At 38.3% G+C, this 13,705-nt stretch overlaps 2 protein-coding genes across 3 annotated transcripts in view; one reads left to right on the forward strand and one right to left on the reverse strand.

The window, feature by feature from the left end:
• Positions 1–13,705, forward strand: part of LOC121737311 (guanine nucleotide-binding protein G(o) subunit alpha) — an 86,235-nt gene that overhangs the window by 45,592 nt on the left and 26,938 nt on the right. The gene's annotated exons all lie outside the window — the stretch shown is intronic.
• Positions 725–1,260, reverse strand: LOC121737317 (probable cytochrome P450 49a1). The gene is made up of 2 exons (XM_042128961.1): positions 920–1,260; positions 725–845 (listed from the first exon to the last, which is right to left on the reverse strand). The coding sequence occupies exons 1-2, from the start codon at positions 1,258–1,260 to the stop codon at positions 725–727; spliced, it is 462 nt and encodes a 153-aa protein (XP_041984895.1).

A 13,705-nucleotide genomic window follows, 5' to 3' on the forward strand; every position in this document is an offset into this window, starting at 1 on the left:
ACATGGTTTTGTATTACATATTTGTGGTTACTGGTTATGTTGATGTTTAGTTACTATATTCTAGTTGGCATGTGTTTGTAAACCGAAATCCAAATAAAAATGTGTAACTAAGCCCAAAAATTACCAAGGCATACTTTTAGTTGGTTTTCACGTCTTATCATACTAGGATCTGTAATACAATTTTCATTGCTCTAGCTATTTATGAGTGTAACTGGAGGCTTATCAACAGGCTTAGGGCCCGTTTCACCACTTCCTGATAAGTTTCGGATAGGCTATCCACAACTTATCTGACAGATACTCCATACTCTATATGCCTATGCGGCATTTATAAGAAAGACGTGGTAAAACAGGCCCTTATTGTTCTATAAGATAGTATTCAGACGTGGTTAATTATATTATTATGTTTCCCACGACCGTCTCATCTGCATGACATTCACAAACTTTCGCCATATTAATTCAGTGTACAAAACTCATAAACACCATCAGATAAAATTATATTTAAAATTCCACAAGAGTTTACTATTAATGATATAAGTGTTTCTAATTCTGGTTTAACTTGTTTCAATTTACTTTCGTATGTATGTTGTTAAATAAAGTTTTCTAATCAAGTAAAAAATTAATGAGCTTTTTTACGAATTAAGCATAGTTTCAAAATTCTTTCGGATTTTGTTGTCTTTATGCTGTTTCTGCTAAAATTTTGCAATGCTTAAAAGAGTTTCTAAACTTACCTTCTTACAAAGTCTTCAGCCACATGATCCAGCGAAGGCACCGCTGCTCTAGCCGCCTCTGGAGCGATAAGGGATTTTGATACTTTGGATCGGAACTTCGACCATCTCGGCCCATGCCTGCGATGGTAAAATTCATTTGAGTAAAATATGTCAGAAAGGAGAAAGGTTTCACCAAAGAGGAGGTCACTTACACTCCTATCAAACCCGGCTCGTCCCCAAAGAAGTCTTTTCTCAACTCCTGTTTGTAGTGCTTCAGGCACGGCGCAACCGCTCTATGTGGTAAAGAGTCCTCCCGCCTATAGATCTTCGCCGTCTCCTCCGCACAGAACGGAAAAACTAGATCGGGGTGCCCGAAGAGTTTAGCCACTTTAGCTGCACCACCAGCGCCGGCCATCGCTCGCAAGTTCCATAGCGTGACGTCCAGGGATCGCGTGCTCCACGGCTTCTGGCCGATGGCGAAGCGCCAGGAGTTGCCCAGCACGGGCAGGGGCTTCGGCCCCGGCATCAGCGTGAAGCGTCGTGCGTGGTTCATCGCGTCCCCAACACTAACTCTTCAGCCCCTGAAGATGTAACCGCCGCGGCAGTGGGGCTCTGTTACGTTTTCAGATGTTTCGTAATGCGTGACCGCGTTGTGGCTAACGAAGAATAGTGAAATGCGCATATGGTACAATGGTCCCATGAGAACCATTATCTTTTGTTTTTTTTTGGATTTGGAACAACGTGTCTTGTTAGGACATATAGTTTTTGCGACCATCGCGTGGGGCTAATTAGCGAATGCCCGTTATAGAAAAAAAAACAGTGATTGGATCGTTACATAAGTAATGTGATGTTACTGAGATACCAGTGTCTAATGTCTTAGTAAATTACTAAGCTTCTCGAGTTCGATTAGAATTTTGATTATGTAACTCGATTGTTAAAAAAAACTTAAGTAACTCTATGTCTGTTAACTAAGATATCTGATTTTGAAATTTGAAAGCAATAATAGCTTATTGGGTTTCTGAAATTATGCCCTCGCTTTTATTGGTTTACAATTTCTGTCAATTTTCCACGTCTATATCCATAACTTATTACTTTGTATTTTAACTAGCGACCCGCCCCGGCGTCGCACGGGTATAAAATATATAGCCACTGAAAAAATTATTAAAATCGATAACCTATGATCCTTTACGTCGTCTACTTTTTATCTATGCCAAATAACATAAAAATTGCTCCAGTAGTTCGCGAGATAAGCTCTTTCAAATCATTTCCCCCGTTTTTTCCACATTCTCCTATTAGTCTTAGCGTGATAAAATATAGCCTATAGCCTTCCTCGATAAATGGGCTATCTAACACTGAAAGAATCATCAAAATACGTTGCGTAGTTTTAAAGATTAAAGGGAACAAAGGGACGACGGAAACAAGCGACTTTGTTTTATAATATGTATAGATATAGATTATAGAAGTAACATTTTATAGTTGATTCTGTGAGAATTGGTGGTGTAAGTGATAATAATTATATTGTTGTATGCTATGGTAGTCCCGTGGTAGTGCCACTGCTAAGCTTCGATTGTATTTTCTCGAATGACTCGGCTAAACATGCGTGTGCAACAATGCGTTCTCACTTAGCATGTCCTCGTAAATGTTGGAAACCTATGAGCGACAACCTTACTTGTAATTCATATTCGCGATTATTTGGCAGTTAGACTGCCTCCACATTAGGTCGCCTGTAGTGCGGCAGCAGCGCGACATCTATACTAAAAAGAGCAGCGCGACAGCCACGCGTGTGAAGAGGCACTCTAAGACTGGCCACAGACGGACCGCAAGTTGCAGTCGGAACTGACTGCTCTAGAGCGGTCAGTTGCAGTCGGAACTGACTGCTCTAGAGCGGTCACGTAGAAGTCATACACGACTGCAACACGACCGCATCATTCAGTCGACCAAACATACCTTTGTTTTTCTACCACACGGCGAAACTCGACCGCAGAACTCCGACCGCTCAAAAACTGCTCGAGAGGTCCGTGTATGGCCGGCCATAGACGGACCGCATTTTGCAGTCGAAAAAGTCCCGACTACAACTTGCGGTCCGTCTATGGCCGACCTAACTGTGCCTAAATATGAGAACGGTTAATGACGTAACATCGTTCAATTAGCTCCCTCTATGGGTGCGCGCGCCGATTGCCTCGTCCGGTGGCTGGGAACACACGCGTTACATTTGCACATCCATTCATTCCTTCCGCAATCTCTCCGATAAATTCTATATTTGAATCCCGTTGGGTCATATCGTACAATCGGTCTTCCAATTCCATCTGAAATTGAGTGGTCTTGCCATCGAAATAATATAACAGTGGAAACTCATATATCTACTGATTTGATTCTGGTGCGAAACGCACAAAAATAATATAGCAACAACTAAACACTTTCATTCCCTGAATGTATGTTTAATTGAGATTTGTATCGCCTAGATAATTTTCCGGGATGCTTGGCAAAAACCTGCGCACCGAATATCGTGCTCTAAATAATAGAAACTAAAGCCAATGACAACAGCTGTCAGATTCTTGGCTATCGTGGTAGCCTTTTTGTGGTACCAATTTTTTACATAGTTACATTCCTTTAGTATCGTATATCAATAAGTCTCGCAACATGCATTATCTATGGCCTGTCCACAATGCAAGCTGTGACTTGCGTGTTTCTGAAAACAGTGCTAAACATCCTAAATGACACATTTACTATTGTTTTAAAACCGTGACAGGTGTTTGAACAGCTTTTGAAATAGGTGGTATCGAACTCGTTTTGTAATTAGGCATTTCACACCAGTCCTCGTGAATGTTTAATGGAATCTGGCGGAGACTCGCTACCCTCGTGCATAAAAGATGCACAAAGCTCAAAGAAAAACAGTGTCCCACTTCTTTGACTGCGTATTTCAGGTTCTAATTGAATTTACTTGTGTTGGGTTTTCTGCAGTGGGAATTAAGATTTTCATTCCAAATACAAAGGCGGAGTAATTTTTAGCGCAGACCACTCTTCTTTGTAGGTGTACTTATGCACTGACACTTTTCTTTTTCTCTGGCTCAACTTAAACGCCATGACCTTGACATCTAAAACTCCCCTAACTTTTGAGATAGGGGTATCAAAATGGTGTTTTTGCTTTCGAGTATATCCGTGTTCCAAACCAGACATGTACGCGTATTATTTTACGTATCCTGCGAATAAGTAACATGATATCTCCCTACTTGTGTTTATCGTGGCAGCTCGCGGATGCTGGCGTGATGATATATAATAATGCCTGCACTGTTCCAACTTCCACCGCTGATTAATGCCTAACGAATGATTGCGCAAATCTTTCTCTGGTATTATACCTTTCGACATTACAATTTGCCTCGTAATCTGTCATCGGTTCTGCTTGTGTGTTCGGAAAATTGCTATTTAATGTCCTCCTCGTAATCGTTTCGTAAACAACGGAAAGGCAATCGAAAGCTGTCATTATTCGTTCATTGGTAAAACTTGTAAATTGTTGATTGAAAATTCCAATTGTGTTTGCTGCTACAAAATACAATGATCATTAATCGTAACGCATTACTTTTGTACGATCAATAAGTATTATGTCAGTTGTGTTATGCACTCTCCATGTTGGTCCATAATTAAGGTTTAAATAAATACCATCGCATGGTGGCAACTGGCAATAATGGTTCAACCAAGTAAGGGACCTTAAAATGTCCTCTAACTTTGGATTAAAGCCCATTGTTCATACAAATCGCCATCTGGGGATACATTTCATAGTCTCAAATCTAAATGTGGATCCACCATGAAATGTTAAAAATTGAAAGAAACCCGGTATTTTAAAGTCATACCTTCGGCCCACTTGAATATTCATGTTTTAGAGCTTCGTGCTGAGTGTCTGTTGGCTTCAACCCAACGTTTCGCTTATGGACCTAATATTGGATATTGCACCCCTATGTGAATATTTCTCGTTTGTATCCAATCTTTTGATGCATTAATTACCTTGAAGTGTTGGTTTTTACCCCGTTGTTTATGTTTTGTTTTCATTATGAGCGACCTCGCTTGTATGCCTTTATATTTTTTTAATATCATAAATGCAAAATTGTGACTTTATGTTGGTCAGTTTCTATGTTACGTTTTCACTTTTAAACCGCTAAATCAATTTTGATGGAATTTAGTAGATACTTTTGAGTACCGGCAAAGGGCAAAGGATAGTTTTTATCCCAAAAATGTACGATTTTCGCATGACAAACGGACGTTACTGGCGATATTTTCGTCAATGATTCATGCAATTACTTTAAAATAAAATTTTAACCAAATTCCTATATAATTTAAAGCTCTATGTCCGATATTTGTTTTTCATTGCTCAATTCTAATTCAATTTGTGTAGAACAAGCTGGAACGATCGTAGATCTCTAACAGTGTCACATTCAGTCCAGCTGCAGCCGACTGCATCGCCGAGGACAGATTTATTGTTTGTACGCAATTCGGCCCAAGCCCACTACAATGGAACCTTTGTAATTTGTATGTCCACTGTCCAGTTCCTTCTGATTTAGTGTAAGTGTACTGTTTTATCGTCTACTAGAAGTACTAAAGTATATTGTGCTTCCGCGATCTATCATATTATGTCCTTTACTGGGACTGGCAGTATCTCCATGCTCAATACACTTAGAGGTTTTAGTGTATACAGAGGTTATAATTTAGAGGTACCTAGTTTACAGACAGACACACGTTGTTATAATAATATTAGCAATGAGCATTAATATAAAATTGATGGAAGGAGTACTTTAAGGCACTTGTAAACAACCTTATCGAGTACTCTTGAAGATGAATGAAATGGGGATCAAAACAAAATTTTACAGATTATGCATATATAAGTACTCCTATAATTACCAAAAATAATGACTCCATCAACTTCTAAAAATATTAAATTAGTACTTAAAACGTAGTAAAAATACGTAAGTAAATATAAATTACTAAACACTTCTAGCTAGTATTGAAGTTGCGAAGAAATCAGCAGAATTTGCAATTTGCATTAAGTTAAATTATTTTTATCAGTAAAACTTTAATGACCTAAATAAAAATTGTTATTACTGATTAGCAGCAGCTAACTAACTACGCAGTTACATAATATTATATAGTGGCTGCTGCAGTAATTATTAATTTGCACAGGGTTAATGTAATGGGAAGCATTGTCGATTTTTCGTTGACCAAACTACAAAAAAAACCTAGGGTCTATATTTTGATGTATGTATATATGACAAAATTAATTTGCTGTTTGATAGGAAACGGACTGAACCGAACAAGTAACGAAGCTGTATCATTGACAGCAGAATCGGGGTACATTCGAGTAGCTGTAGTTGGCATTCGCAAAGAAAATCTGTTCCATTGACGATATCTGTCGGAGAACGTTTAGGTTTCAGTAGGACAAGTTTTAGTGGGACTTTTTTTTTTTAATTGATTATTTCTCAGTCCTACACTCAAGTTAACCTTTTAATGAGTCAAAAATCCGTTCTATTAATCGGCAATGTCGACAAAAATCGAAAATCTATCCAACAACATTTCGGTGCAATATCGATTTATGCAAAGAGTTGTAGTATAAATTAGTCAAAATCCGTTCCATTGTCGATAGATATCGTTTCGCATATCGATTGTGCTCAGTGCACGGCCGTACCGTGTCGACTCCGGCCGGGGCTGAGCTCGTGCGGCGGCGCGGCGCTTATTGATCGCCCAGACACCCAGACCTGTTGCCGGGCAGACACCCATAGGCTGCAATTCTAACCACTGCCGATAACTAGGCGTTAGATAACCTAAAGAGCTAAAAGGGCATTAGGCAAATTAAATGCCAAAGAAGAGGTAAAGATGAGCGCTGCGTGTCTGACGCATATATTCGGTTCAGCAGGCATTTGGTAGGACCAGTAGAAAATAGAAATGCTAATAGAAATATTCAGGATTTGACAGGCTGACGTCCATAGACTATAGTCTATGCAATTCTAACTACGGTCTCCCAATAATTAGTAGTTAGACACGACAGCCAAAGGAGTCGTCATCACGCAAATAAAATCCCAAATCAGATGTAGAGAATAGAGATGAGCGCTGCGTAGTTGACGCATCGGTTTTGGGTTTTTGTTAGCAGAGGAAGTGAGAACGAATAGAAGTACAGATCTATGTCTGTTCTGATTTTTCACTTCGTCTGTTCTTCCATAGGAAACCCTTTCTACGGTGACCACGCTAAGCGCAACGATGTGGCTGTGCAGCAGTAGAAATGAGAAAAAATAAAAATATTGACAAACTTAGCTACGTTCCGATTTGCTGTTGTCAATTCTTTTGTAGGAAACCTTTTCTATGGTGGCCGAACTAAGCGTAGACGTGGCAACGAATTTTGTAATTTGACTAGCGTTAACGAACCTGCCGTTAAAAACAGCGCATACGTAACGTAGGTAATATAAGTATGCTAATGCTTCTGGTTTTTAATTACAAGCCGAAATTAATGCGAAAATTCAGTAGCCAACTAGGCTATGTAGTTTCAAGTTTTTCGCAATGCAATGGTAGCGTGATGATCCGAACTCGATCTATCCGCGTCCTGAGTCCTGACCTATTTATGTTTACAGTTGACGTCAGAGATGCTAGAGCAAGGACCGAGGGTAAGCCTACCTGTGAATCCGATGGACGATCATTTATTGGATGAGCAAAATATATTTAAAGATGATTTGTTTTTCGTTTGTTGTTGCGATTTCTCAATTATAATATTATTGAATTCTTTAATTGATGGAGTCGCTTCTATTTCCGTATGCTTTTAAGTTTATATATTTTGAACTCTTTCAGTTTTGGTGGGTAATGTGACTTGACCTCATACTATTTTTTTTCAATTATGTAATTCCAAAGTAGCTAGCGATAACTTTATTATCATAAAACTTCACACTTTGCTTGATAACAGGCATTATATTTATTGACGGCATATGGAATGGAGAATCGAATTAATTCCAATGCTATGAAATATTATTCAATCCTATAAAATGTTTAAATGTTTCTGAAAACTATTTGACGATTACTTAATTTCCTAATGAATTCGCTTCTATTTCTAAATCCCGCTCTAGTTATTCTAAATGCATTCTGTATTTGGGATGAAACATCTCGTTTAATCGCCTTTGAGGTTTCAGCTATCAGCCGGATAGGTTTTCGATGCTCGAATTTTAGCGATAAGTAGAATGGATCTTTGGGTTGGCGTCACGCCAATAGCCACTAACTGACATTGAAGAACAGGCTCTCGCTTTCAGTCGAGTGGTGTAAGATGTGTGGGCCAAAGTTAAGCTTTTTATCCTAAATCGATTTCTGTGGAATATGAAGTTATACTACTACTGGAGTTGTACTGTAGATGTTTGATGAAAAAAGTGAACCAGACTATAACCCATACTCATCTAAAAGCAACTCAAAAAAAAAAAACTTCACAGATATTATAAAACATCTACAGTACAACTCCAGTAGTAGTATTACTGGAGTTGTACTGTAGATGATTTATAATATCTGTGAAGTTTTTTTTTTGAGTTGGTTTTAGATGAGTAAGGGTTATAGTCTGGTTCACTTTTTTGTTGAACATGAATCAAAACCTGAATAACTCCTGAATGTCCGAATTACGGTATTTGTAACATCTCTAGGTTCTATAGTTTATAATTGGATTATTTATTATTGTAAAGACTATTGAAGAGATTTCCTCGATATTTTTAAGGTGCTCGCACATGAATTTTTGTGGCCCATCGCGGAAAAGTTATTTAAATCCGTTTCGCACCTCGTTATCATGCACTAAATATGTATTCTGTGACCTCGTCAAACAGGCGCGCACCTTTACGGGTAGGTGTTTTTCGTTTCATCTGAAACATTTACTCCTTGATAACCTCATTGTGTTATAAATAACTGTAATAGGATATCACGGGTGAATGCCGTGTCTACTTAATGTAATTGAGGTAACCTAATCTGTTCAGAAGCGGGTGTGGAACGGCCGTTGTACACGATATGTCATATGACATTGATATCTGACATGAAATATATGAAACTAGATGACGCCCGCAACTCCGTTGCGCCAAAATTCGTTTATCGCGCGGGAACTATACATTTTTCCGAGATAAAAAGTATCCTATGTCCTTTCCCGGGACTTGTCACTCGAAGTACCTATGTCCATACCAAATTTCAGCAAAATCGGCTCAGTGGCGTAACAGACAGACAGACAGACTTTCGCATTTATAATATTATATAATCAATTAATCCTTTATAAAATTAGTATATTTAATTGTTTGATAACCTCAAATCCGGAACGGTTAAGTAGTTTTTGTTGAAGTTTGTCTGTGAAAACTTTATTGTTGCTACTTGTACTTGGTTATGCTAGTTTTTAGACTTGCAAAAACCAAGGTTTACAAATTGTAGCGCAAAGATAAAGAATATTCTAAAGATTCAAATGTTGTTAGCATACAGATAGGCGCTTTGCAGTTGAGTTTTACTGTGACTTCAGGGTACTTTGACAACGTGCATTCGATATCGAAGTCAAAAATCTAAAATGTAAAGGATTTGATAAGGCAACGCAAGCTCATGTCACTTGGCGGCGGTTTATGCCAAAACCCACAGTTTTTCTTCGCAAACTCCGGCGTAGTATTAATTGAATTCATCTTGACTTTACTAGCCATAAACTGTAGCTCACCATTCGGAGCATCTTCAAAATCAAAATTTGTTTATTCTGATATAGGTTTCAATTCAATTTACTGTTTGCAAAACCAATCAGAGATGCACACAATCCGAAAACTATTGTTTTCGTTCATATTGGCGGTATTCCACACCAATCCGGAGTGAAACTAGTTTAAAATTCAAGTACACTGTTGCTCGCTATTGTTCACCCTGACACACGATACGTTGGATAGCTGCCAGCAGGCCTTGATCGTGATACCTAGGCCGTCTAGGGTGTCTAGGGCTTGATAGTGCATTGTTACCCCCATCTCGATCGGCGAAACATCTTTTGTGGTTTAGCTCGTTTAATCTTTACGATGCAGATGGCCTGTTTGTCCACTTTGCGTCTTTCTTATATCTTTTGTGGCTGCTTTTGCTGTTATGTGACCTGTCAATAATGGTGCATGATCCAATACAAGATTGCGAACGGGGAATGTTCGTTTTAATTGTCCATGAACGTGCATGCTATGGACTTCGCAATCATGTTTCTCCATTTTTGTCTAACATACAATTAGGGGGCGTCCACAAATTACGTGAGGTGTTTTTTTTAATTTGTTGACCCCGGGGGGCCGGGGGTGAGATTTCGTGAGATTTTATTATTTTATTTAAAAATATATATATTTATTTATTGTATTCCCCCTCTCCCCCCACAAATTTTGAGATTTTTCAAAATGTGGGCTTCTTACGTAAACGTTTGGTTTTGACAGTCAGTAGATTTCTTTCGAACGAATTTGTGAATGATCTTAATCGTATAACGATTACGCTTACGATTCTTAAGCATACGTACAATCTGGATAAAATCTATACTTAATATTATAAATGCGAAAGTATCTCTGTCTATCTGTCTGTCTGTCTCGCTTTCACGCCAAAACTACCGAACCGATTGGTATGAAATTTTGTATACAGATAGTCTAAAGCCTGAGAAAGGACATAGGCTACTTTTTTATTGGAAAAAAGGGTTGTAAGGGGGTGAAAATACGAAAATTTGTTCAAATTAAGTTAGTTCCAAAAATTCATACTAGATGGCGCCGTGCGTGTCTTACATCGCGCTAACGCTTGCCCAACATCTTTCTATAAGAGGTGGTATCATCATACATTCGAGTTCCGATTTTTTTCGATTGTTATTTCTTTTTTACGTTATTTAATAAGTCAGTACTATACTATATTATATACAGTGACGTAACCTTAAACCTATCAATGATAAATAGTTTATGGGTAAAGTTATGTAATTGGGGGGCTAAATAAGGTTTAAAATTTGGCATAAAATATAAAGTTTAATTTTAAAAAATGAAATTTTATGTGCACACTGCACAGCTGTTTTGATTTAAGGGGTACCAGGGTTTTTTTTATAAAAGCTTTTGACACCAATTTTGTTGACATCGCGCGCTGTAAACTGAAGTCCACGCGGACGAAGTCGCGGGCAACAGCTAGTTACCAAAATATGTAATATTATTTTGTTGAGAAAAAAATTACGTGAGATTTGCCGAGACCCCCCCTCTCCCCAACGTGAGATTAGATGAGATTTGACTCGCCCCCCCCCCCCACCCTAAACATCTCATGTAATTTTTTGACGTGTGAGAGCCATGTTTCGGCACGAATGGGCCGGCTCGACCGGATAAATACCACGGTTTCACAGAAAACCTGCGTGAAACAGCGCTTGCGCTGTGTTTCGCCGAGTGAGTGAGTTTACCGGAGGCCCAAGGCCCAACCCTGTTCCCTTCCCTACCCTCCCCTATTCCCTTCCCATCCCATCCTTTATTACCCTGTTCCCTCTTAAAAGTCCGGCAACGCACCTGCAGCTCTTCTGATGCTGCGAGTGTCCATGGGCGACGGAAGTTGCTTTCCATCAGGTGACCCGTTTGCTCGTTTGCCCCCTTATTTCATAAAAAAAATTTGTGTACGCCCCCTTATTGCTCCTTTGATAAGATCCTATTTTGACGGAATACTTGTGAACTCTATCTTGCAAAGTGCTAACTTTTATGTCTTCTTTACCTGCTATAAACGTAATCTCTGACTATGACAGATACTCTATAGTCTATAATTTTCGAATTAAAATCCAATTACGTAAAAAGCGATTCATTTCCCTCCAGTATTGTGGTGTGTTATTTGCATCTTTTAAGTTGGCGTGCGTCATTAGCGGGCTGGCGGCATAATGTAGGTAGAATAAAGTATGTGTTATGCTATTGTAAGTTGGTGTTAGTACGGGTTTGTTACATTGTACAATGTACAGCATAATACGTAATGGACTAATGGTTATCATCGTATTAATATTAATTAATACGCGAACGAAAACCTTTGTAACCCTTTTTGCGAAAAATGGGGATACGTAGGTGCATGAAATTTTGCACAGCTATAGTTTAAATATGGTGAAGGAGTGCATCGAACATTACACACACTACAACACACCTACATGAGAAATGACAGATTTTTGAGTGACAAGCCTATACATACGAATTGTATAGAATTGTATACGAGCTCATGCATTTATTATAATTTTTTTATAGTTATACCTATTATAATTGGAGGATTTGGTAATTGATTAGTTCCTTTAATATTGGGAGCACCTGATATGGCTTTCCCTCGAATAAATAATATAAGATTTTGATTATACTCTTTTATTTATATGGTTGAAGTCTGTTGACAACAAGTTGACAAATTGAAAATGGATTATAGTTTTTTTTTATTGAATCTAAGATACTATTAGACAATGCTTAGGGAGCATACCCATACTACGGAACACGGGTTAAACTTTAAACGCGACCAAATTACTTAGGTCCGCCATCTGCCTAGAAATTAATTTCTCTGATTGTTCTGTTGTAATTTATACTATCACAAAATAATATAAAACAAAGTTTTTTTCCCTCATGTCCCTATGTTCCCTTTAATCTTTAAAACTACGTAACGGATTGTAATGCAGTTTTCTTTAATAGATAGAGTGATTCAAGAGGAAGGTTTATAAGTATAATAACATTACAATAGTGGAGAAATACTGTTGGGGTTTCTAATGTAATGTCATAAATAATTACATTTTTTCCGCTTACATTGCAAACGCAGGCTGAACCCTACGAGAATTATCAAAATAATGTACTGGACCAAGTATTATACACATTGAAAAGGTCTACAGAAAAAAATCAAGGGTTAAAAAATCTTAAAAAGTAGGTCACGTAGTATGGGTATGCTCCCTTACACGGCCAGTCTGAGATCAGCTTAGTCCCAGAGACAAGAGTTGAAAAAAAAATGATAAAGTCAATATTTTTTACAAAACATAAATGTGTCCTTGAAACTAAGGTCTAATTTCGATCATTGGGCGATCTCTAGTGTATCGTAAATGTGGAAATGGCGTACAAATCCATACTTCCATACTAATCCATACTATCTTATATATATAAAATTCTCGTGTCACAATGTTAGTTACCGTACTCCTCCGAAACGGCTTTAGAGATTTTTACCAAATTTTATATGCATTCAGTAGGTCTGAGAATCGGCTACTGGCTACTTTTAATATTGATAAGTGCATTTCTTGAATAAATAATAATAAATTATTACAAGTCGAGACTGACGGCGACCATTGTTTGTTTGACGGGATAGCGATGGACGTTGCCATGGTGCCGTACTTATTTAGTCACTTCAATAAAATAATATGAGCGAAAATACTTTATATAGCAAAACAAAGTTTGCCGGGACAGCTTACTTTTATAAATGCGAAAGTGTGTCTGTCTGTCTATCTGTCTGTTACCTCTTCACACCCAAACTGCCGAACCGATTTTGCTGAAATTTGGCACGTAGATACTTTGAGTCCCGGGAAAGGACATAGGATACTTTTTGTCCCGGAAAAATGTACGGGTCCCGCGTGATAAACGAGTTTTGACGCAAGAGAGCTGCGGGCGTCATCTAGTTAATATTATAAATGCGAAAGTGTGCCTGTCTGTCTATCTGTCTATTACCTCTTCACGCCCAAACAGCTGAACCGATTTTGCTGAAATCTGGAATGGAGATACTTTGAGTCCCGGGAAAGGACATAGGATACTTTTGTCCCGGAAAAATGTGCGGTTCCCGCGAGATAAACTGATTTTGGCGCAGTTGCGGGCGTCATCTAGTTGTCTATTTTTTTTTTACTCTAGGTTTGCTATCTGCGTTAGGTTTTCTTTCCTTCTTTCTTTTTTATAATCAATGGATGGATGGATTTATTAATACGCTGATGAAAGAAAAAGAAAAATTGGTTATATATTAACATTGCCGACGCTGCGTCTGCGGGTCTGAAGAGGGCTCGCCTGCAAGTAATAGAGGAA

The sequence above is a fragment of the Aricia agestis genome, chromosome 20, assembly GCF_905147365.1.
Source record: "Aricia agestis chromosome 20, ilAriAges1.1, whole genome shotgun sequence".
NCBI classification, from domain to species: domain Eukaryota; kingdom Metazoa; phylum Arthropoda; class Insecta; order Lepidoptera; family Lycaenidae; genus Aricia; species Aricia agestis.